Genomic DNA, 26875 nt, shown 5'->3' with positions numbered 1-26875 from the left:
GGGGATTATTTACCATCGTGACCTCTTGTTACAATCCGATGAAGAGCTGAGAGCCGACTTAGAACGACGTGGAGTGCATTTTGTCCGTCGTGTACATCGAGGACCCAAGACTAACAGGGTGGCCACTGGTGCCTTTATCTTGGCCTTCGAGGGTGATGTCTTGCCCGAGAAGGTCAAGGAAATGGTTTACCGTTGTGGCGTCAAGCCCTACGTCCCTCCCCCGATGCGGTGCTTCCAGTGCTGGAAGTTTGGGCACATGTCCTCCCGTTGCCCATCCAGCGCCACATGTCAAGATTGCGGACGCCCCTCTCATCCCGATTCTCCATGTGCGCCTCCGCCTGTATGTGTCAACTGTGGGGAGCACCACTCTCCATGCTCGCCAGATTGCCCCGTTCTTCATAAGGAGCGGAAGATAATGGAATTTAAGACCCTGGACCGGCTTACTTATCGAGAGGCAAAACTGAAATTTGAAAGGTTGTATCCTGCTTCCCTTCGAACATCTTATGCTGCAGCCACGTCATCATCGCCCTCGCGAACGACGGTTGTCGCCTCCTCTGTGCCGCCTTCAGTGGGCCCTCGGGTCCGTGCCTCTCTGTCTGCCCCCCTCTTGTCTGGGGGCATGCCTTCCTCTGTTGCCCCCTTAGCCGTTGGGGGCAAACCCTCTTCTGTCGCTCCCCCCACGCTTACTTCGGGAGTGACATCTGCTCAAAAACCGGGGGGCTCGATCCCTCCCCCTCCTTCTCCACCGGCGTTGCCTCTGCCAGTTCCTCTCTCGTGGAAGGGGTCCCTCGGGGCTCTCCCTTCCTCCGTTTCTTCTCCTACCCAGCCGGATGTCAGCCAGTGGCTGAAGGTTCCGCCACCTGCTGGTCGTAGGGCTTCTGCGTCGTCGTCAGCCTCCGACGCTCCTTCAGAGAAGCTCTCCCAGCCCTCTCACCCTAAGGGCAGACGGCAGAAGAAGGAACGGAATGTGTCCAAGAAGGACGTTCCGGCGGTTTCAGTGCCGCCTGCTGTACATAGTCCTGGCTCCGGGGATGAGGTGGAGATCCTCGCCTCTGCCGCGGATCTCGCCCTCACGGAACCCTCGGTGGCCTTTCCTATGGCCTCAGCTGACTCTCCCCCAGTGGCAGCAGATGGCTCTGAGGCGCCATCTGCTTCTTAGTCGCCTTCACGCCCTCCCAGTCCCTTACTGCTTCCATTCTCCAGTGGAATTGCGGCGGTTATTTCCGCCACCTGCCTGAACTTCGGATGCTTCTGAGTGCTTCCCCTGTTCTCTGCATTGCTCTGCGGGAAACTTGGTTTCCAGCAATGCGGACCCCTGCCCTTCGTGGTTATCAGGGATACTATAAGAACCGTGCTGCCTGTCAACGAGCATCAGGTGGAGTTTGCCTCTTTGTTCACCACTCTGTCTGTAGCTCGCCAGTACACCTTCTGACGCCTTTAGAGGCTGTCGCTGTCAGGGTTGAGCTCTCACCAGCTATTACCGTTTGCTCTGTTTACATTCCTCCGGATGGGGAGCTCCCCCGACATGTCTTGGCTGCGCTGCTGGCTCAGCTCCCGCCACCATTACTGCTTCTGGGCAATTTCAATGCCCACAACCCTCTATGGGGTGGGACTGTCTCCGATGACCGCGGTCGTGCCGTGGAGCATGTGTTGGCTCAGCTCGACCTTAGCCTCTTGAACACCGGTGCTCCCACGCATTTCAGTGTGGCCCATGGCTCGTTCTCGGCCATCGATCTCTCTCTTTGCAGCCTCTTGTCCCATCCCTCCACTGGAGGGTGCATCCTGACCTGTGTGGTAGTGACCATTTTCCCATATATTTGTCACTGCCCCAGTGTCATTCTTCTGGGCGTCTGCCCCGCTGGGCTCTCCACAGGGCTGACTGGCCGGCTTTTACTTCCGCTGCAACCATTGAGTCTCCCCCACAGGGTGACATTGACGAGGTGGTCCGTGTCTTAACCACGTCAATCATTTCGGCGGCCGAGGCTGCCATCCCCCGCTCTTCTGGACTCCCTCGGAGGAAGGCTGTCCCCTGGTGGTCGCTGGAGATTGCTGAGGCTATTCGCGATCGTAGGCGGGCTCTCCAGCGTGATAGGCGGCACCCGTCTCTAGAGGCCCTCATCGCCTTTAAGAGGCTCCGTGCCTTGGCCCGTTGCCTTATCGCACGGCGTAAGCAGGAGTGCTGGGAGGGGTATGTCTCATCCTTGGGCTCCTGTGGCTCCCCCTCACTCGTGTGGTCCCGGATCCGGCGGATTTATGGATACCAGACCCCTATGGGTGTCCCTGGGATCTCCTTGCACGGACGCTGCCGCCGTTGCTGAACACCTTGCTGCGCACTTTGCTCAGAGCTGTGCGACTGCCACTTATCCCCCCGCCTTTCACTCTCTAAAGGAGCGAGCCGAGCAGACGCCGTTATCATTCCACACGCGTCGTTCTGAAAAATGCAATGCTCCTTTCAGCGAGAGGGAATTCCTCGCTGCCCTCGCTGACTGCCCTGATACGGCACCAGGACCAGACTGCATCGGCGCACAGATGCTGAAGCATCTCTCCCGGGACTGCCAGAGACACATCCTCACCATCTTTAACCGCATTTGGAGCGAGGGCGTGTTCCCGTCGCAATGGCGAGAGGGTCTTATTGTCCCCATCTTGAAGCCCGGTGCGGACCCACTGGCGGTGGACAGCTATCGTCCCATTACCCTAACCAACGTTTTGTGCAAATTGCTCGAACGTATGGTGGGGCGGCGTTTGTGTTGGGTCCTTGAGTCGCGCGGTCTCCTCGCTCCATCCCAGGGTGGCTTCTGTCGGGGCCGGTCTGCTGCGGACAATTTGGTGCAGCTGGAATCTGCTATCTGTACGGCCTTTGCCCGACGTCAGCATCTCGTTGCTGTATTTTTTGATCTGCGGAAGGCGTATGACACCACATGGAGACATCACATCCTTGCTACGTTGCATGAGTGGGGTCTTCGTGGTCAGCTCCCGGCTTTTCTTCAAACCTTTTTATTGCGCTGCTCTTTCCGGGTGCAAGTGGGTGCCGCCTCTGGTTGATCTTATATACAGGAAAATGGGTTCCCGCAGGGATCAGTGTTGAGCGTCTCCTTATTTCTAGTGGCCATTAATGGTCTGGCTGCAGCCGTGGGGTCGTCGGTGTCTCCTTCTTTGTATGCCGACGACTTCTGCATCTCATTTAGCTTCACGACTACGGGAGTCGCCGAACGCAGGCTGCAAGTAGCCGTTCGCAAGGCAGCGTCATGGGCTCTGACTCATGGTTTTCAGTTCTCTGCAGCCAAGACTCGAGTTATGCACTTCTGCAGGCGTCGGACAGTCCACCCTCATCCTGAACATTACCTCGACGGCCACCTGCTTGACGTGGTGGACACTTGCCGCTTTTTAGGACTCGTCTTTGATGCCCGGCTCACATGGGTTCCTCATATTACTCAGCTGAAGCAAAAGTGCTGGCCGCACCTCAACGCCCTCCGCTGCCTGAGCCACACCTCTTGGGGTGCGGATCGCTGCACGCTATTGCGATTATACAGGCTTGATTATGGGAGCCTGGCCTATGGGTCTGCATCACCCTCAGTGTTGAAGTTGTTAGACCCCATACACCACTGTGGGGTTCGGCTTGCAACTGGCACTTTTCGTACGAGTCCCGTGGATAGTCTACTGGTGGAGGCCGGGGTTCCCCCGCTGCGGATTCGCCGCCATCGACTGCTCGCTGACTATGCTGTCCATGTGCATTGCTCTCCGGGCCATCCCAATCGTCACCTGCTTTTCCCTGCCATGGTCCTCCACCTGCCCGAACGGCGACCTAGGTCTGGGCTTTCCATAGCTGTCCACGTCCAGTCCCTGCTGTCGGAACTGGGGTCATTCCCTCTTCTGCCTCCCTACCGGGTCCGTGCACCTACGCCTCCCTGGTGTTTGCCCCGGCCGTCCGTCCGTCTGGACTTGGCACTGGGACCCAAGGACTCGGTTCCGCCTGTGGCCCTCCGTCGCCGTTTTCTTGCGCTCCTCGCCTCCTTTCCGGGCTGTGAAACTGTCTACACTGATGGTTCCCTGGTTGATGGTCGCACTGCCTATGCTTTTGCTCACGCTGCCCATGTTGAACAGCGCTCCTTGCCGGCTGGCTGCAGTATTTTTACTGCAGAGCTGGTGGCCATATTGCGCGCTCTTGAGCATATGCGTTCCTGCTCAGGTACGTCCATCGTCATCTGCAGTGACTCCCTGAGCAGCCTCCAGGCCATCGACCGCTGCTATACCTCTTCTCCTCTGGTGTCCTCTATTCAGGAGTCTGTTTTCGCCATTACCCGCTCTGGTCGTTCGGTGGTCTTTGGTTGGACGCCAGGTCACGTTGGCATCCCGGGGAACGAACGTGTCGACAGGCTGGCCAAAGGGGCGATCGACGGGCAGCTTTGGAAATCGGCCTCCCGGCTCGCGATCAGCAGCTGTTGTTGCGCCGTAAGGTGCTTGGGATGTGGACTGCTGGGTGGCGTGGCGTGACATCCCCGAATAAACTGTGGGCTGTGAAGGAGACGACCAATGTGTGGCGCTCCTCCCTGCGGGCTTCTCGCAGGGACTCTGTCATCCTGTGTCGGCTGCGCATAGGCCATACCTTTGTGACGCACGGTCATCTTTTGCGTCAGGAGGATCCCCCCCTGTGTCGGTGTGGGTTCCGGCTGACGGTCGCCCACATTTTGCTGGAGTGTCCCCGACTGCGCACCCTCCGGCAGTCTTTTAATCTTCCGGGCACTTTGCCTCTGGTTTTATGTGACGATGCCTCCATGGCTGACAACGTTTTACATTTTATCTGTGGCAGTCTTTTTTATGGTTCTATTTAGGGAGGTCCTGCACCTTTCCCTTTCTGTGTCTTTTGTCCTCGCGTCTCTCACTCTTTGTTGCTGTTTTGGTGTGTCGTCGGATGGTTGACTCTTTCCCTTTTCTTTGTTCTTGTGGTCAGTCAACCAGTCTCCGGCCATCTTATTTTCTTCTGTTCCTTTCTGTCTGGTGTTCCTCTGTACTCTTCTTCTCTGTAGTGTTTGTTGCTGCAATTGTGTTCTTTTAGCGCCTGTGGGGCGTCTCCTCCCCCCTTTGGTTTTTACCTGCTTCGCCGATTTTTGGCTCGCCAGTTTTTGGAATGGGGGACTGATGACCTTCGCTCTTTAGTCCCCCTTAAACATCCCGACAACCACCACCACCACCTCCACCCATGTTCTATGTTTTTGCGAAAGCAGAACTGACACATAATCATAGTGAAGTGATACCTGGTGTTCCTCAAGGGATTGTTATATGCCCTCTGCTGTTTCTAATGCTTTTTCTGATCCATATAAATGGCTTAGACAATATGAGCAGTCCTCTTAGATTTCTTGCAAATTATGCTGTCATTTACCAGTCCAAGATGTGACATCATAACCTCATCTCAGCTGCTTCAATCTGTCATTCATCTCCTTTTCTTAGGATCCAGTTTTCGCTACCATAGTAAGAGCTTGCATACCTATGAATTTACGATTATGAACAACTTAAATTGGAATGATCACATAGGGAATGTTGTGAGGAAGGCAAGGCATACCAAAGACTGTGTTTTATTGGCAGAATACTTAAAATTTGCAACAGGTCTAATAAAGAGACTCCTTATGCTATGCTTGTCTGTCCTATACTGAAGTACGGTATGGGTACCTTATCCACTTAGGACTGACAAAGACCATCGAAAAAGTTCAAGGAAGGGCAGCTCGTTTTGTTTTAGCATGAAATAGGGTAGTGTGTGTCATGAATATGATACACGAGTTGGGGTGGCATTCTTTTAGTTGCAGTGCATCTTTTCATGAAATATCAACCATTTTAAAAGTTCTGTATGATTGTGAACCCCAAAAACGAGAAGTAAATGAGGAAGCTCAGGCCCAACCTTAACTGGTACTTTAAGCAACCGCAGCTCAAAACAGCTGCCAGCTGAAGCAGCCACATTAAAGTGACCACATTATACCAATTTGAACTTTAGCTAGCAGACAAATGTATGTGTTTCTTTGTTGTAGGATGTTAGGTTCAATGGCTGAGTCCTACATTACAATCACACAGTGTGGATCTTAAACCAGACCATTGGTGTGGTATCAAAGCATTGAGTGCACTGATATGTTGTAGTGTTTTTGTACATTTTATTTTAGAAACACATTCTTATGCACATTATCTTTCCAGATTGGGCTTTGTCAAATGATGTGTAATATCAGTAGTCAAAAACATTTATGATTCTAATATGCAGAAACTGAAGCTATTTCAAATTATCTCATATAAAATAGTTCATCTGGATACAATTTGCTATGAAGTAGCATTTATTACCCTCTGCCACGCACTTCAGAGTACGTTTCTGAGTATGGCTGTAAATGTAATTTTGCATGTTGTGACAAAGTTCACATCTGTATTTGCAGTTATCACAAGTGCAAATATTTCAGGTCCCTAATCATTGTGCTGTAATAGTAAGTAACCACTGCTTGTTATCCTGTATTAAAAAAAATTGCTTGTTAGTTCTTAGATTATAAAGGAAATTGAATTCTGTCATTGTGAACTGACCTGTGTTTCCATTACTTCAAGGAAAACGTGTTCTACTCATGACTGAACTGGAGGATCCAAAAGAGGATGCATGCCATTCCAGACACATTCTTCACCTCACTCAATAGTGGAAAAATTGTTTGGGTTTCATTTGTGTCTATGCCTTGGGAGTTTTTTTAACATGTTTTTTTAAAATATTTTTTATACTTTTTGTAATAGTGATGAAATATGTTCCAAGTATCGCATACTTTGTAACTGCAGTACATAGCAACCTTGTGAAAAAAATCATTGTTATATAATATAACAAGCATCCCTTTGTAATGTATTTAGATATAAGGCCATTAGCTATCTCATGAGTTGATTTCACAAATTTTAATTTTTCAACAGAGTATGAAGTTAATACAAACAAGACGTGTTTTGTAATTCACATGGTATAAATTATTTAAATGTTTCAGAGTTATTTTAGTTTCATGTACTTTACCATTCTTTTTTGTATATTTTAATAAGCTGCTAACATTCCATCCTCTGTGAAACTGTATCAAGGAAAGAAAGAAAAAGAAACAATGGATTTTAGACATATCCTTTCATCTTGGAACATGATCTTTCAGTCTGCATGTGGGACCATATGGGCACATGGCAACTGAAAGGAAAATCTTATCCTATGGCAGAAACAGATGAACTGGATTAAGACTTTCGAAAGCTTTTATTTTTTTGTAGGGGTGTTTGATATTGAAAGTGTTCTATCGAGTATTCTGAAGTCTATGAGAGAGTTTTTCACAACATAAAAATACTTTAGGATTAATGGAGATCATGCACCAATAAGCAGAAGTGCTGAGTTGTCAGTAGGCACACGCAAAAGGAAGAGAACTTGTAGCTTTGCTTTTGGAGTTATCCTTTGACAACAGGAGATGACAACAGGACACACACACACACACACACACACACACACACACACACACACACACACACACCTCCCTATACCCCTAAATGGTACCAGCTAGACTGACAGTCCCAATGCTGTTTTGTGGGAGGTGGACTGGTCTGTGTGGGGTTATTGTCAGGTGGGGTGGCCAGAGGGAAAGAGCAACCCTCTCCCTCTATGCACCCCACCCCACCCACTTCTGCGTCTTAGTGAGTGATCTCCTTTAACCCCAAAGTATTCAAATTCTACAAAAACTTCCCTACCAAATTTTTACAGTGTGTGCAATTTAATCTCTCTTTCATAAGAGTGTCTCAAAATACAATAAATTTTGTATTTGCTAGACACTGTTGTACCTGTGGCAATTGGTCTACAACGTAAGTAATGAAATTATCACTGAGATGACATGGGGCCGAAAACAGCCAGTAAAAAAAGAAAAAAAAATCCTACCCTATGACGGAAATAGTTGAATTCAATTCAGATTTTTGAAAGGTTTTATTCTTTTGTAAAAGTGTTTGATATTGAAAGTGCTCTATCGAGTATTCTGAAGACTGTGAGAAACAATTTCACAACGTTCAAATACTATGGGATCAAAGGAGACCATTCAACAAAAAGCAGAAGCGTTGAGCTGTCAATAGACACACACAAAAGGAAGAAATCTTCTAGCTTTTGGAGTTATCCTTTGACAGCCTAAAGGAAAATATGCACACACTCCTACACACGCCTACACTCCTAAATGGTGCCGGTTAGAGTGACAGTGCCAATGCTATTTTGCGGCAGGTGGATTGGTTGTGGTGGGCGGTAGTGTCAGGTGGGGTGGGTAGAAGGAGAGTGTGTCCCCCCTCCCTCTCCCTCTACGGAACCCACCCCACTGCATCTGCTTTTTGGTGAGTGGTCTCCTTTAATCCTAAAGTATTTAATTTCTACAAGAACTTTCCTACCAAATTTTTACAATGTGTGCAATTTAATCTCTCTTTCATAAGAATGTCTCAAAATACAATAAATTTTGTATTTGCTAGACACTGTTGTACCTGTGGCAATTGGTCTACAATGTAAGTAATGAAATTATCACTGAGATGACATGGGGCCGATAACAGCCAGTAAAAAAAGAAAAAAATCCTACCCTATGACGGAAATAGTTGAATTCAATTCAGATTTTTGAAAGGTTTTATTCTTTTGTAGAAGTGTTTGATATTGAAAGTGCTCTATCCAATATTCTGGAGACTGTGAGAAACAGTTTCACAATGTACAAATACTATGGGATGAAAGGAGACCATGAAGTGTTGAGCTGTCAATAGACACACACAAAAGGAAGAAATCTTCTAGCTTTTGGAGTTATCCTTTGACAGCCTAAAGGAAAATACGCACACACGCCTACAGTCCTAAATGGTGCCAGTTAGAGTGACAGTGCCAATGCTCTTTTGTGGCAGGTGGACTGGTTGTGTTGGGCAGTAGTGTCAGGTGGGGTGGGTAGAAGGAGAGTGTGTCCCGCCTCCCTCTCCCTCTACGGAACCCACCCCACTGCTTCTGCTTTTTGGTGAGTAGTCTCCTTTAATCCTAAAGCATTCAAATTCTACAAAAACTTTCCACTAAATTTTTACAATGTGTGCAATTTAATCTCTTTCATAAGAGTGTCTCAAAATACAATAAATTTTGTATTTGCTAGACACTATTGTACCTGTGGCAATTGGTCTACAACATAAGTAATGAAATTATCACTGAGATGACATGGGGCCGAAAACAGCCAGTAAAAAAAGAAAAAAAATCCTACCCTATGACGGAAATAGTTGAATTCAATTCAGATTTTTGAAAGGTTTTATTCTTTTGTAGAAGTCTTTGATATTGAAAGTGCTCTATCCAGTATTCTGAAGACTGTGAGAAACAATTTCACAATGTGCAAATACTATGGGATGAAAGGAGACCATTCAACAAAAAGCTGTCAATAGACACACACAAAAGGAAGAAAACTTTTAGCTTCTGGTGTTATCCTTTGACAGCCTAAAGGAAAATACACACACACACACACACACACACACACACACACACACACACACACCTACACTCTTGAATGGTGCCGGTTAGAGTGACAGTGTCAGTGCTATTTTGCGGCAGGTGGACTGGTTGTGGTGGGCGGTTGTGTCAGGTGGGGTGGGTAGAAGGAGAGTGTGTCCCACCTCCCTCTCCCTCTCTCTCTACAGAACCCACCCCACTGCTTCTACTTTTTGGTGAGTGGTCTCCTTTAATCGCAAAGTATTTACATAGTTCGAATGAGATGCACTCCCACTTCCATTGCCATGCCAGTTCATGTACCTGCATCATCCCCCCACCCCCCCTCTCAATCTCACTCCCCCCCCTCCTCTCTCTCTCTCTCTCTCTCTCTCTCTCTCTCTCTCTCTCTCTCTCTCTCTCTCCAATACACTTTCTATTGTCTCCTAATTTAGTTTTAAGCGTTTTGTTTTATGCAGCGATATTGCTGCCAAAGTCATTGTACAAATATGTATTGCTTTAATTTTGTTACGTTTACATCGTTCCAGTTTTGTAATGGTGTCAGTGATTGTGAATGTACATGGAATAACTGTTCCGAATCTCTCATTACTTAGACAAAACATAAACATAACATCAACTGTGTTGCTCTGAAAGTGATAAAAGTACAGTCTTGAACTATGTGATAGGTATGCTGGAAATTTGTGCTTCAAAACTTTGAGGAGATATTTATCCCAACATAAGCAAATCAGTAGTATTAAGTGGCAAGTACTTTCTGACACAGCATTTTGTGTTTTCAAAGACAGTAAGTTGTGCAGAATGGCAATTTTGAAATTTCTGTACCAGAAAGTCTCTTTTTGTCAAATTATAAGTAGATAGTTACATATATGTTGTTTTGACTTGTATTCCCGCACAAAATACTTGTTGGAAGACTATTGCCTACTGCCATCTTTTTCCTTTCCATGGACAAACCATTTTCACGGCTGTTACAATAAAGCTTTAACGTAAAGCACTGTGGAGCATATATTTTAGTGTTAATGTAATTATGAAAATTTATGTAAAAATATTTTTCTGTCATTAATTTTCACAAGCCTGTATGTCCAGTGAAGTAAAGAATAAATGTTTTGTGTGGATGATATGTGACTCTTTAAAAATAGAATTACAAATAGACACCTGTGTGATTAAAGTTGGCACTGTAAAATGAAGCACACATCTACAGTAAGTATAATGTGATTGCAGGCAGTAGTTGTTTTACACACTTTTGTAAGCAAGCCGAGTTTAATTACAAATTATCTAACCCCCCCCCCCCCCTTTCCCACATTAAAACACACAAAATAATTTGCATTTAAGTTTTTCCAAGAGCAGTCATGAAACAGTTTATTTCCTCTATTAGTATAATCCATATCAAAGAGTGTGTTACAGTAAACCTAACTATAATGTAGAAATGAAGGAACAATATTAAGACACAAACATCAGCATTAAAATGGCAAAAATCAGTTAGAACAATTCTTTGAAGCAAGTGTAATCAGTAATGTTCAAATAGATTTTAACTGAATTACTACTGCTGTCTAGTGTGTGTTATTAGATTTCTGAAAAAACTGTCCAAAAAGGCCATTCATGAACTACAGTGAATCCTCCATTCTGTTTTCAAACTTCCAGGCAAACTAAAACTGTATGCCAGACCGGAACTCAAACCTGAAACCATGCCTTTTGCAGACAATGGTCTTCCTGACAGAGCTATGTGGGCATCACTTAAGGGTAGCTCTCACAGGTTTACTTCCACCGTCTCTCTCCCATACCTCCTAGTGCAGCACACATTTTTAATCATCAAGGATGTTTCAATACAATGTACACTCCACTGCAGAGTGGAACATATATCCCCTTTGTTCTAGGAGTGGTAGTCCCACAATGTATGCAGGAGTACTCCTGTGAAATTTGGAAGACAGAAGAAATGTACTGGTGGAAGTAAAGCTGTTAGGCTGGCTTGTGAGTCACACTGGACAGCTATGCTAGAGCATTGCCTGCAAAAGGCAATGTTTAGAGTGCTGGTCCAGTACACAGTTTTAATCTGCCATGAAGTATTCATGAGCTACGGCTAACATTCAACCATTATAACACTGAAATTAAGTACAATAAACTACACCAGTTATCACAGATTCAGAAAACATAACAAACTGAACATAAAAAAACTTATGGAAAGTGTAAAACGCAAGCATATGAATATGAATACTTGATACAGCTTCTTGGTGTGTATCATCACAAATGGCACAAAGTGGGGCTCCAAAATGCACAAGCTATAATGGATGTAACTGCTATGTTCTTGCATTGTTCACTATGTCATCAGATCGTGCTGTGACCGCCATGGATCAATGATAAAGCGAGATTCACCAGAGATCAAAATGTTTTGCCATTCTTGTATCCAACTGTAATGTGCTGTCAAATGATGATGTGCATGAGTGCCTGACTTCTGTGAAAGCCAACAGATGATTGTTTTGGAAACCAGCAAATGTAGGGAAGGCTCCCATGACCTCTCTGCCACAATGCATGATAAAAATGGACCAAATATTGGTTGACAATATTTTCCAATTATTGGAATTCTACTACATGTATAGGAAATGAGTACACAACACTTCAAATAGGTATGCCATTCAAAGACAAAATAAGTCATACCTTTTACCCATAATGTGTTCTTAATGTTTCCACTTTCATTGTGAACAGTGTGTAATTTCCTGATGAAGTTTACAAAATAGTGCCACAAGAACACCACATGGAACCTGTTTTTCGGGGTAGAATCGTCAGATGTCTTGGTACAAACTGGACATGAACCACAGTCTCAGCAGCACTGAATCTACCATAAAGTATCATTTCAAGACTTTGTTGATGGTATGGAGACAAAGGTCTAAGTAGGCCAGTACAAAGATGGTCACAAGTAACCATTCCACATTAGGGTCGATACCTGGCACTTGCAGAATGCTGGAATCCAACAATGTCCACAAGATAACTGGAGAGCTTACAGCCACCTTTGGTGCTGTAGTTTCCCTGCAAACTGTTTATTGAAGATTTGCGGTAGATGGTTTGCACTTCAGACATCTGGCAGTGTTTGTTTCATTCGCAACAGTCCTGTTTTATTGTAGGGCTACCAAAATCGAGATTAAGCTAATGAGGGCTGGACTAATTATAGATCAGTGTTATGTCCATTTGCAAAATGATAATCAACATACAGGGAAAGTGGTTGCTAGTACCATTGTGAAAGGAGACTGGTTTGGGGGTGGTGACATACTGGTATGGAATGACATCATGCTGGGTGTGGTGTAGGCTGTTTCACATTTTTGTTGGCAGTTTGAGGAATATTGTTAACCCTCAGAGGTAAAAAGAAGAGGTTCAGCAACCAGATGTGATTCTTAGAGATGCTATTGGTCCAGCCTTATTCTTCACAGGCAATACTGCCCCTACACATTGAGATGCTCCGGATAATGAATTTCTCACATGTGAAAGTATCCACCACGTGGACTGGTCAGCAAGCTCATCCAACCTGAATCCTAAGAGCAACTACAGCTCGTAGTTAAAGGCTCCGATATAGAGCTGCACCGGAATATACACTGAAGCACCAAAGAGTCTGTTATAGGCTTTCGTATTCAAATACAAAGATATGTAAACAGGCAGAATATTGTGTTGCGGTCAGCAAGACAACTGTGTGGTGCAATTGTTAGATTGTCTACTGCTGCTGAAATGGTAGATTATCAAGATTTAAGTGAGTGTGAACATGGTATTATAGTCTGCACACGAACAATGGGACACATCTGCGAGGTAGGGATGAAGTGGGGAATTTCCTGTATGAGCATTTCACGAGTGTACCGTGAATATCAGGAATCTGGTTAAACATCAAATCTCCGACTTTGCTGTGGCTGAAGAAAGATCCTGCAAGAACAGGACCAACGATGACTGAAGAGAATAGTTCAACGTGACAGAAGTGCAACCCTTCTGCAAATTGCTGCAGATTTCACTGTTGGGACATCAAGTGTCAGCATGTGGACCATTTAATGAAACATCATCGATATGGGCTTTTGGAGCCAAAGGCCTTCTCGTATACCCTTGATGAGTACACGACACAAAGCTCTATGCCTCGCCTGGACCTTGCAAGACTGACATTGGGCTGTTGATGGCTAGAAACATGTCGCCTGGTCGGACGAGTCTCGTTTCATTGACGTGTATGGGTATGGAGGCAACCTCATGAATCCATGGACCCTGCATGTCAGCAGGGGGCTGTTCAAGCTGGTGGAGGCTCTGTAATGGTGTGGGGCACGTGCAGTTGGAGTGATATGGGACCCCTGATACGTCTAGATACGACTCTGACAGGTGACATGTACATAATCATCTTATCTGATCACCTGCATCCATTATGTCCATTGTGCATTCCAACTGACTTGGACAATTCCAGCAGGACAATGCAACACCCTACATTTCCAGAATTGCTACAGAGTGGCTCCAGGAACACTCTTCTGAGTTTAAACACTTCTGCTGGTTACCAAACTGCACATGTCTGGGAAGCCTCGTAACATGCTGTTCTAAAGAGGTCTCCATCCCCGTTGTACTCTTACAGATTTATGGAAGCTCTGCACGATTCATGGTGCCAGTTCCTCCAGCACTACTTCAGACATTAGGCGAGTCCATGCCACATCATGTTGCAGCAGCCCTGCGTGCTCTGGGGGGCTTACACGATATTAGACAAGTGTACCAATTTCTTTGGCTCTTCAGTGTATATTAAAATACATATCTCAATAATGGATTACAGAATTTAAAGACTTTTGGAGCTGTTGATATCGAGTGATGTTTTTCCGATAGCTAGTAGTTAGCCCCAATGCAGCTCTTGGAAATGCTGGCAACTCTATGTGTAAGGGGTGTGGAGGTGTGGCTACTATGGAGTACAGCTCTTCTAGGTGTCCCGAAGATTCACTTAAGTCAATGTAAGGGCGTCCTCCCAGCCTCCACATGATTTTCATGTCTCATTGTTTACAACAAAAGGCAATAAACAGAGTGACCAAACCTCGGCTATCGAATCCCTTTCTGTGTATATCTTTATTACGCTTTGCTGAGTCATTAACCAACTTTAATATTAATGTTTTGATAGAGCTGAAGATAGTTTTTTTGTTTTTGGTGTTGGCAATTCTACCTGCTGTGGGAAAGTCATTGTAAATGTCTCGCTAGAGTGTACCAGAATACAGTAACATGATACCACGTACTGAGAGCTTCACAAATGATTAGAGGAAGTAAGTGCATGAAACATCTTCCATTACTTTTGCTTGCTAAAAATTTCTTGCTTGTTAACAGCATTTGCAGGATAAAGTGTGTTACTCACAACTTTCTTTTTGTGAGTGTATTGTGCCTGAGTCCTTGTGAGTTTTATTTTATTGCAAATAAGTGTAGTATGCCGTGAGTCTAAAAACAGCACAGTATGAATTCAGTGTGCGATTTATATGGCAAAAATTTGGAACATGAGCTTAGGGTGAAAGTAAAGGAACTTTGTGCTCCAAACCCCAAAATAAACATCAATCAAGAATAAAAATAATGCACATCCAGGCAAAGGTATATACTAAACTTTAATGAAGCAATGTACCTGTATGGTAACATACTTGAACATATTTAGTGGGACTGATGATCTCAGCAGTTTGGTCCCTTAGGAGTTCACACAGCATGTTTAGCCACTGACATGACATTTCCCAGGACTTGATCACAACAGACTTTGCAACAAAAGACACATTTTGGAGAAATTTTTAATGTGGTGCATCAATTAAACTGCATATTTTCATAATATTCAAGTAAAAGTACAAAAGTTAACAAATGCAGCATGTTAATTTCATAAATACTTAAATCGTGTGGAGGGGGGGGGGGGGGGGGCACTCTGCCTCTTGCAGCGAGTCACTGCACAGGATCCTTGATGTCTTGGTGCATCACTATTTCATCACACAAACTCATAAACACAGCGAATTGAACACACTCAACAAACATTAAATGTCTTGTAGCTTGGAACTGAAAATGTGATAACATACACTGTACTAAATCAGTATATATATATATATATATATACTTAGACACATGTATCTTAAGAATAATGTGCAAACAACTATAAAAATAAGAACCCATCCATAAGATGTGCTACATGCTGATGGGGTGGATTGATGCTGATGCTAAAGTTTTTAGTGAGCAACCTCTGGAATACCCATGGCATCCCAGTTGTATACAGCTTGTCAAAACATGAGGAGTTGTATTTGGGAAGAAATTTATTTCTCCAGCAACATGTAGGACCAAAATAGCTCACACTTATCTAAACCAAGAAAGCTCCAGTGAGTCAGATGGACCACTAACATCCGGCCAACTAAAAGAGCTTGACAAGCAAGTCCTCCAGAAGAATCATTATCTATAAGTAAAAATGTAAATACTATCCTATTTGTACAAAAATGTCTTTATTGTGAGAATAGAGAGAGTATATTCAACAAAGTGTCATCTTTTTATATTCATAAAGTACTATAATGTGCCACTGTGTCACTAAAATAAGTGAAACAGAATAGAAATGACTGCAGCTAAACAACCTGATCGGCTGAATTCTCTGTTGTGGTGGAAAAACATAATTCTCTCTCTCTCTCTCTCTCTCTCTCTCTCTCTCTCTCTCGTGGATGTGTGTGTGTGTGTGTGTGTGTGTGTGTGTGTGTCACTTGCAGCCGAGAGTCCCTGGTGGACAAAATACTCTTTATATGTCTCTGCACTGGCTCCAGACAGCAGTTCAGTCTGTACACGTCAACTAGTCTGTACCTGTACCTGTCAGTCTGTACCCGTCAACCCTTCTGTTCCTGTCACTGTCTCTACTAGCTATTTGATTGCACACATCTCTGGTCTGTGTCTACAATGTACAATGCCACTCCATGATCTAATAAACTGTTTATTTATGTGTAACCACACTTCACATGTTGTTCCTTCCATGGCAGGTGTTCCTGCTATCTCTTGCCAGTGGGCAAGAGATAGCAGGAAGTGCCTGCATCAGAATGTGGAAGGTGCCTATGTCATTGCTGGAGGCACCTGCGGCAGGATGAGAGGCACCCGTGTAAGTCCACGAGGTGCCTGCATTAGGTAGAAGGTGCCTGCGTTGGTGCTGGAGGTGCCTGTGTCAGTGCAGGAGGCAATTTCATTGGTGCCTGCGGAGGTGTGGAGGTGCCTAGCAGAGGTGAGAGGTGCTTATTATGATGATACAGAAAGTGTTGACAGCTGAACTGTTGTTTGTGTGTGGGTGGTCTGTCAGTGGCCACAATCTGAGTGGTGTGCTGCCACAGCAAACTGCAGTACCAGTAGATGCTAATGTGGAAGCAAAATTCATAAAAAGAGATGAGACAAAAGACCACTGTAAAAGGGAGGCCTATGACAGAAACAATGTATGACAGTGTCGTGAACGACATGTCTACTGCACTAGAGGGACAAGAAACAACATAAAGAAACATGGAGGGCATCAAATGTCGAACAATGCAAAGTGTTCACCGATTAACTACTTTGTTGGCCCCAAGACAGAGCCCTGAACTTGGAGCTGGCATAGGATGAAGGCACTAGGAAATATCTCATGCGAGCAGAAAAAAACAGCAAACTACTGAAGTCAGTGTTGAAATGGGGGCTAACAGACACAAGGAAAAAAGGCACGTCCTGAAAAGGATGCCAATGAACAGAAGAGGAAAGCCTGTCCAGAAATGGATGCAAATGGATAGAACAGGGAAGATGTTCCTGAAAAAGAAGCTAACCTTCCAGAACGGGAAAAGGAGGCCATACAAAATCGCACCAGTATCTGTGCTTGATTCCCAAAATGCAGAGAAGTTGTGGCAGAGTCATCATTCAGAAGCTTGCCAAACTTGAAAAGCAATTACTTTGAGTCACAGCCATGTGTCAGATGCTTGCCAGTCTGCAGCAGTGTCATCAGATGATGGTACACTGTGATGGTACAAAGTGGTCAAAGATGTACGAAGTAGCCGTTGATGTAGAAGCATATGAAAGTTAGACACAACACCTCTCATAGGTGAAAAAGAGACCTGCCAACAACAAGAGCGAAAACAATCACGAGATGGAAAACATGAGAGTAACAGACTCGTTGCCAAATTGTGTTGTGGTGTGGGTTGCAATGATAATTGTAATTACGTGAAATACACAGTTACATGTCACAGAGTGACATTGTACAGAACAGATACAGACCAGTACAGACATGTTGATGCATACAGACTGGTTGACAGGTACAGACTGACATGTACACACTGTCAGGCACAGATTGCTGGCTGGAGCCAGTGCACAGATACATAAAGAGCATTTTGCTCACCAGGTTCCGCTGGCTCTCGGCTGCATTGAGATGCTGGACCATGATCTGTAAGCCCTAGTTGGGGCCTGGAACCAAACAGTGCACTACTCAAACTGCATGATGTGTGCCACAGTAGTAGCAATGGGGGTGTGGTAATGGACGGTTTCCTACAATAGATCATGTTTGTAAAAAATCCAGTACAAATATAAGACTGCAACAAAGTAAACACACATTATGCAATCAATGTCTCATCACAAAAATGTTCTTGCCCTTCTCACTCTCCCACAAATCAAGACACTCTCTAGTAGTAAGGACCGCCATCTGTGTTCTTATGTGTGTGTAGTTTCAGCTTGAGCTCACAGCAGTAAATATTATAGAGGAAATCAGTTTGTGCTTGGATACTACCACTCAACAACCCAGTCATATTGGCAGGAGACCTGAATTGCCGTGTGGTCACCCCTTCATGGAAAATGACAGATTTCATGAACTACTTGGAAGAAGAAGGCTTTGCACTTGTCATAACAAAGCAACCCACACTTATTTCTGTCATAATGGTGCACACACAACTGACCTCGTAATTGTGAACTCCAAATTTAAACCACTAGAACAACACATCATCCTGGAAATGGAAAGGAAACACCTACCAGTGGAAACATCACTACAATTAGAGAACACGGTAAAAAAGAGGCCAAAAAATCTAATCAAGCTAAGCAGGTAGGCAGACATATCAGCTCGGGGCATTGTCGACACCAGTACAATAACAACATTGCTACAAGGAGAGAATCTTAATGAAGCAGCATCATGGATAGATGGACTCATCCTAAAGACAATTCACACAGTAGACATCGCAAAATGGAAAGCTGAACTGTGGCTCAATAAGGAATGTTATGAAGTTAGACAGAAAGCCATCAATGCCATACATATAGCCAGAAGAACTCAATCACAAGATGACTGGGACCACTATGGTAAGCTGATGAGAGAGTATAGAACCAAGATTAAAGAAGTGCAAAGGATATTCTGGGAGGGAGAGGAAAAACGTCTAATAGAATAAGCGAGACAGAGAGCGTACAATGCTCTTCGGCTAAAGCAACCAAAATTCCCAGGGAATATCCCAATGTAAGTGTAGGAAAGACATTTAAGCTCAGTCCTTCAGGTTAATGACACACGCCCGCTGGCAAGAAGCCCCACAGCGACTCCAGCCCCTATGCAAGAGATGGAATTTTTCACAGAAAAAGAAATAATCCATACAACTATTAGCATGAAGAGCAATAAAGCATGTGGCCCAGACAATATCTAAACTGAGCACCTGAAAACTATGCTCCATGTACTAGTGATTCCATTCACAGTGCACCTCAATGAGTGCCTGAAACAGGGAATTGTACCAGATCAGTGGAAACATTCAAAGGTAATAATACTGTAAAAGGAAGAAGGTAACACAGCTGACCCAAATGCGCACAGGGGCATTGCACTAGAGAACGCCCTATTCAAGATCTTTACAACACTACTGTGCAAGCATCTTAGAGATACTATCGATGAGAAACCCCCCAATTCACAGTTTGGTTTCAGATGTGGGAAATCAATGACAAAAGCTGTACACTGCCTCCAAACCAATATAGAAATGGATTTAGCGAACCAAGGGGGAAAGCTTCATGCAATTTTCATAGACTACACCAAGGCATTCGACACAATACATACATTCTAATGAAAAAACTGGAAACCGCTTTAGGTCCAAGACATTACCTGTTGCCAGTCATTAGAGGTCTTCTCACTAACAACTGGATGGAAATACATGATGGTATCGATAAGTCCAGCCTGATACAGCAAAGAGTTGGAGTGTTGCAAGGTGACCCACTGGGCCCCTTACTCTTAATCTTAGCTATGGCAGACATAATTGAAAAAATAAAATCCGACAATGTAAATCTACTCATGTATGCAGACGACATGGCATTAACCTCAGTTTCTGAGGATGATCTGCAGTAAACCTTCAACCAGTTAGTGTACTGGGTACGAAAAAAACGACCTATCCTTGAATGAAGAGAAGACAGTCTCCATGACCTTCTAACATCAGTTACCAGTTTTATGTACATAGGAGTACCCTTCACTCACAGGCAACAGTATTCACATGCCACATAAACTAGAGAGCCAGCTCCGCAACGAGAGCCATAAATGATATTGTTACGTAGAAGACATTCTCAATGGAGAGAAGTCTTCCGAAGTAAGAATGATTTCAGGTGTGCCGTAGGGGAGTGTCGTAAGACCATTGCTATTCACAATATATATAAATGACCTTGTGGATAACATCGGTAGTTCACTGAGGCTTTTTGTGGATGATGCTGTAGTATATCAAGAGGTTGTAACGATGGAAAATTGTACTGAAATGCAGGAGGATCTGCAACGAATTGATGCATGGTGCAGGGAATGGCAATTGAATCTCAATGTAGACAAGTGTAATGTGCTGTGAATACATAGAAAGAAAGATCCTTTATCATTTAGCTACAATACAGCAGGTCAGAAACTGGAAGCAGTTAATTCCATAAATTCACTGGAAGAATCCTAAGGAAATGCAATCTGAAACAAAGGAAGTAGGTTACAGTACACTTGTTTGCCTACTGCTTGAATACTGCTCACCGATGTGGGATCTGTACCAGATAGGGTTGATAGAAGAGATAGAGAAGATCCAACGGAGAGCAGCATGCTTTGTTACAGGATCATTTAGTAATTGCGAAAGCATTACAGAGATGACAGATAAACTCCAGTAGAATACTCTGCAAGAGAGATGCTCAGTAGCTCGGTACGGGCTTCTGTTGAAGTTTCGAGAACATACCTTCACCGAGGAGTCAAGCAGTATATTGCTCCTTCCTACATATATCTCGCTGTGGTGTCACTGCCAGACACCACACTTGCTAGCTGGTAGCCTTTAAATCGGCCGCGGTCCACTAGTATACGACGGACCCGCGTGTCCCCACTGTCAGTGATTGCAGACCGAGCGCCGCCACACGGCAGGTCTAGAGACACTTCCTAGCACTCGCCCCAGTTGTACAGCCGACTTTGCTAGAGATGGTTCACTGACAAATTACGCTCTCATTTGCCGAGACGATAGTTAGCATAGCCTTCAGCTACATCATTTGCTACGACCTAGCAAGGCGCCATTATCATTTGCTATTTATCTTGTGATGCATGTACCGTCAGACCGATGTTCACCAATTATGAATTAAAGTTAAGTATTCCATCAGCTACGTACTTTATTTGCTACTATAAATTCCCTTAATGTTCCAGACTTTACGCCAGCCTGCCTGAGCTTAACGCGTGCCTTTCGGCTACCAATCATAGTGGCTTGGCTGTTTTGCCAAGTCACAACAAATTGGCGACGAGGATGGGATTTCCGGCGACGTCGACGCACACTATTTGTGGGACGAACACAGTCACTGTTAGAGAGAGTAGCACTGGGTGGAGTGGAGTTTACTACATGAATTTCCATGGGCGAAGGGTCACGAGCCCGAGTATTCTTGGTTCGATTCCAGCGCCAATCAAAGGACCTGGAATGGTTGTGAGTGTCCGATCTGAGCTTTTTCTGGCAAACACTTTGAACATGTCCTTTTTTATTACTGAAAAAGCAAATAGCTTGGCGTGACGGGCAATTCTCACGTGAATGTCTAGTAGCACACCGCAGGCATGATTTCACTGCATTTGTTTGCCGACGCGAGACATGTGGATGAGAGCCAGGCGGCTTTGGCGCGGCTGGGCCCGAGGACTGTTTACTGTTCCGTGCAGCTCGCCCGGCGGGCCAATTAACGTGACACACAGGTGGCGAAGTTTCAAAAGATTCCTGAGCAAAATCAAGTGTGTCCCGCCGATCCAATATGTCCATCACTTGGTGAAGGGAGGGATTGAGAAGTTTCAAAATCTGGTCCCGTATACGAACATCAGAAAAGTTCTGTGCAATTGTATTACGTACCATAGTATCTGAATAAGGGAGTCCACATTCACACTCAAAAGCACAATCCCTAGTAAGGCCTTGCAAGGTTGCAACCCACTCCCGATTAGTCTGACCGGCCGTACGTTTTGTACGAAAGAAAGTATACCTTTTTGCAACTACATTGACTGATTCTTTGAAATATGCATCTAATGCAGACAAAATTTCGTCGTAGGACAGAATTGCCCGTCACGCCACAAGTGATTCTGTACCAGTGTCAGTTCACGTTGCACGAGACAGTCGCTCTTGTCGTCAGCAGGACAATAAACTTTTTGTTGATTTGGACATCGATGGCAACGTGATACCGTTCCAGCTCAATACCGGAGCGCAGTTTCACTACTCAATCACGACACCTACAAACAGCTGGGCACACCTCCGTTGCGTGCCGCAAATGTTAAGCTAACTACACTCCTGGAAATGGAAAAAAGAACACATTGACACCGGTGTGTCAGACCCACCATACTTGCTCCGGACACTGCGAGAGGGCTGTACAAGCAATGATCACACGCACGGCACAGCGGACACACCAGGAACCGCGGTGTTGGCCGTCGAATGGCGCTAGCTGCGCAGCATTTGTGCACCGCCGCCGTCAGTGTCAGCCAGTTTGCCGTGGCATACGGAGCTCCATCGCAGTCTTTAACACTGGTAGCATGCCGCGATAGCGTGGACGTGAACCGTATGTGCAGTTGACGGACTTTGAGCGAGGGCGAATAGTGGGCATGCGGGAGGCCGGGTGGATGTACCGCCGAATTGCTCAACACGTGGGGCGTGAGGTCTCCACAGTACATCGATGTTGTCGCCAGTGGTCGGCGGAAGGTGCACGTGCCCGTCGACCTGGGACCGGACCGCAGCGACGCACGGATGCACGCCAAGACCGTAGGATCCTACGCAGTGCCGTAGGGGACCGCACCGCCACTTCCCAGCAAATTAGGGACACTGTTGCTCCTGGGGTATCGGCGAGGACCATTCGTAACCGTCTCCATGAAGCTGGGCTACGGTCCCGCACACCGTTAGGCCGTCTTCCGCTCACGCCCCAACATCGTGCAGCCCGCCTCCAGTGGTGTCGCGACAGGCGTGAATGGAGGGACGAATGGAGACGTATTGTCTTCAGCGATGAGAGTCGCTTCTGCCTTGGTGCCAATGATGGTCGTATGCGTGTTAGGCGCCGTGAAGGTGAGCGCCACAATCAGGACTGCATATGACCGAGGCACACAGGGCCAACACCCGGCATCATGGTGTGGGGAGCGATCTCCTACACTGGCCGTACACCACTGGTGATCGTCGAGGGGACACTGAATAGTGCACGGTACATCCAAACCGTCATCGAACCCATCGTTCTACCATTCCTAGACCGGCAAGGGAACTTGCTGTTCCAACAGGACAATGCACGTCCGCATGTATCCCGTGCCACCCAACGTGCTCTAGAAGGTGTAAGTCAACCACCCTGGCCAGCAAGATCTCCGAATCTGTCCCCCATTGAGCATGTTTGGGACTGGATGAAGCGTCGTCTCACGCGGTCTGCACGTCCAGCACGAACGCTGGTCCAACTGAGGCGCCAGGTGGTAATGGCATGGCAAGCCGTTCCACAGGACTACATCCAGCATCTCTACGATCGTCTCCATGGGAGAATAGCAGCCTGCATTGCTGCGAAAGGTGGATATACACTGTACTAGTGCCGACATTGTGCATGCTCTGTTGCCTGTGTCTATGTGCCTGTGGTTCTGTCAGTGTGATCATGTGATGTATCTGACCCCAGGAATGTGTCAATAAAGTTTCCCGTTCCTGGGACAATGAATTCACGGTGTTCTTATTTCAATTTCCAGGAGTGTAGTTATTCCGGACAGGCGATCCCTGTGTTAGGACAGTGCAGCCTTCTTGCAACATACAAGGGACAAACAAAACTTGTGTCATTTTACGTACTTCGTTCTTCTGCTGCAGTGAACTTGTTTGGTTTCGATTTATTTCAGTTGTTTAACTTGTCTATAGTAAATCAGGTCCTATCAGTGAACCAGACTGTGCCTTCGGACAGTGTTTCTCGTCTATGTGAAGAATTTGCAGACATTTTTGCACCGGGCCTTGGTTGCGCTAAGAACTATAAAGCACATTTGGAGCTGAAAGTCAACGCGCAACCGAAATTTTTCAGAGCGCGCAATGTTCCCCACGCATTGCGTGATGAGGTCGCAAAAACGTTACATGATTTGGAATCACACGGTGTAATTGCACATGTGCAGGCTTCCCTCTGGGCATCACCCTTAGTAATTTTGCACAAACCTTCCGGAAAATTGAGACTTTGCGTGGACTTCAAGGCAACAGTGAATCCACATTAGTGACTGCAACTTTTCCTTTACCCCGCCCGGAAGATCTTTTTGACAAACTGTGCCTGGGTAAATATTTTTCGAAGTTGGACCTAGCAGATGCGTATTTGCAAATACCAGTGGATGAAGAATCCCAGCGCGTTTTGGTGGTTAACACGCATCTTGGTTTGTACCGATTCAAACGACTGCCATTCGGGTGTGCATCCGCCCCTGCATTGTTCCAGCAATATCTACAAACTGTTTGTGCGTCGGTCCCTACTGCACCAAACTCTCTGGACGATATTGTGATCTCCGGAAAGATGGAAGAAGAACATTTAGCCAATCTTAGAACATTATTTCAGGTCTTGCGACAAAATGGTCTTCGCTTGCGGAAGGACAAATGTGTGTTTTTGCTCGTGATTTGCCATATCTGGGACATGTACTCAATGCCCAAGGCATACATCCCAGTCCAGAGCACCTCCGTGCCATACAAGACTTGCCTTCGCCACAGAATTTGAAGCAGCTACAGAGTGTGCTGGGAAAAATCAATTACTATCATCGCTATGTGCGCCATGCCTCTTCCATTTCAGCTCCGCTTCATCGCTTACGCTGTAAAGGTGTTCCATTTGTCTGGACGACGGAATGCGAACGCGCCTTTCGCCAGTTGAAATCGGCGTTGCTTTCCAATCCTTGTCTTACGCCATTCGATCCCCGGAAGCCCCTTTTGTTGATGGTGGATGCATCGGATTTCGGGATCGGTGCTGTGCTTGCGCACGAAGATGGTTCGCACGATCGCCCTATTGCCTTTGCGTCCAAATTGCTCTCATCTGCGCAAAGAAATTATTCATAGATCGAGAAAGAAGCTTTGGCTCTCGTATTAGGTGTTACAAAGTTTCATGATTTCTTGTATGGTCGTCACTTCACCATCATCACATACCACAAACCTTTGACATCGCTTTTTCATCCGAACAAGCCTGTACCTCCACGTACAGCCGGCCGATGTGGCCGTGCGGTTCTAGGCGCTTAAGTCTGGAACTGCGTGGCCGCTACGGTCGCAGGTTCGAATCCTGCCTCGGGCATGGATGTGTGTGATGTCCTTAGGTTAGTTAGGTTTAATTAGTTCTAAGTTCTAGGCGACTGATGACCTCAGAAGTTAAGTCGCATAGTGCTCAGAGCCGTTTGAACCATTTTTGAACCTCCATGTACAGCGCAGAAATTCATTCGCTGGCCTATTTTCCTCTCGCAGTACCACTACGATATCTTGTATCGGTCCACTGCTAAGCACGGAAACGCCGATGCATTGTCCCGTTTGCCTGTTGCTGAGGATAGAGCATTCGAGTCCTCCGAAATTGCTTGCATGTTCATTGATTCGGAAACCGATGACATGGTCGAATCGTTTCCGATTGATTTTCGTCGTGTAGCTACAGCCACAGCTGCCGACCCTGTCCTTGCTACCGTTGTGTGTTTCATTGCTACGCAATGGCCCTTGTCAAAGTCACGGATCGAGTATCCGTTGGTTCGCCGATTTTTTGCTCACAAGGAGAGACTTTTTGTACGACGTGGTGTTTTGCTGTTGCGTTCTGATAATGATCAGTCCAGGGTCGTGGTCCCACGTTCGTTACAGTCCTCTGTCTTACGGCTTCTCCACCAAGGACATTGGGCTATAGTGAGAACGAAACAACTTGCTCGTCAGCACTGTACTTGGTTCGGAATCGATGCTGCGATTACGAATATGTGCTCTTCTTGCATGGCGTGTGCCGAAACCAATCCGCACCACCGCGGAAATTCTTTGCATGGCCAAAAGCCACTTCTCCGTGGCAACGCTTACACATCGATTTTGCTGGTCCATTCTGGAATGCTCGATGGTGGGTTCTGGTCGATTCAGTCAGTAATTTTCCTTTTGTTGTCTGGATGTCTTCCACGACGTCATCTGCCACCATCCAAGCGTTATCCGCTATCTTTTGCATTGAAGGTCTTCCACAGACTATTGTTTCCGACAATGGCCCACAATTCGTGTCCGCAGAATTTCAGTCATTCTGCAAGGCCAATGGTATTCAACAACTGACGTCCGCGCCGTTTTCGCCACAGTCAAATGGTGCCGCTGAACGTTTGGTCCGGGCTTTCAAGTCACACATGTTGAAGTTGAAAGAGTCGCATTCTCGGGAGGATGCGTTATTGCTCTTTTTGTCCTCATATCGCTCTCAGCCCCGAGATGGTCACTCGCCGGCTGAGCTGCTTCACGGTCGCCCTCATCGAACCTTGATGTCTTTGCTACATCCGCCGCATCAGGTTCCAGTGCAGCGGCAGACACCTGCTTTTGCCCCAGGCGACGTTGTATACTATCGCACCTATCGAGGTTCACGGCATTGGCTCGCAGGGTGCATTCTTCGCTGCCTCGGCCGCGCTATGTATCTGGTTTTGGGGGCCTTTGGTGAAGTGCGTCGGCATCTCAATCAGCTGCGCCTCTGTCGTCGCACGGGATCTGCCGCTCCCCGTCTGCTTTCAGCGACGGTGCCGTCCGGTCAGCGCCCTGGGGACCCATCTACTGGCTCGCCTCAGCCCCAGGTGTTACCGACGCTGCCTTCCATTTTGCCCCATGGCGACGCGCCGTCGCCGCCGCCGCCACCTGTTCTCCCGCCGGCCACGCCCGCGGTGGATGCGTCGCTGCAACCGCCGGGCGCTTCCCTGGGTCACACGCCGCCGATCGCTTCCCGTGACCAGTTGTCCTCCGCCATGGAACTCTTGCTCGCTCCGGACCATATGTCGTCTTCGCCCGTCGGGTGCTCCGGCCCGATGGAGGTCGACCCTTCCACCCCTCCTGACTCTCTACGGGCGCATACACCGCATGTTGGCGT

The 26875-nt window shown here is 46.2% G+C and overlaps 1 protein-coding gene across 3 annotated transcripts in view; it reads left to right on the top strand.

Moving 5' to 3' along the window:
- LOC124555276 (zinc finger protein 277) overlaps positions 1 to 10568 on the top strand; it is a 151382-nt gene extending 140814 nt beyond the window's left edge. For all 3 annotated transcript variants that reach the window (XM_047129147.1, XM_047129146.1, XM_047129145.1), the window contains exon 9: positions 6571 to 10568. In XM_047129147.1, coding sequence (XP_046985103.1) covers positions 6571 to 6595 — 25 coding nt within the window. In that variant the 3' untranslated portion in view covers positions 6596 to 10568. The remainder of the gene's footprint in view (positions 1 to 6570) is intronic.
- The last annotated feature ends 16307 nt before the right edge of the window (positions 10569 to 26875 follow it).

Source organism: Schistocerca americana, chromosome X, assembly GCF_021461395.2.
Source record: "Schistocerca americana isolate TAMUIC-IGC-003095 chromosome X, iqSchAmer2.1, whole genome shotgun sequence".
NCBI lineage: Eukaryota > Metazoa > Arthropoda > Insecta > Orthoptera > Acrididae > Schistocerca > Schistocerca americana.
This window is presented reverse-complemented; position numbering and strand designations above follow the sequence as displayed.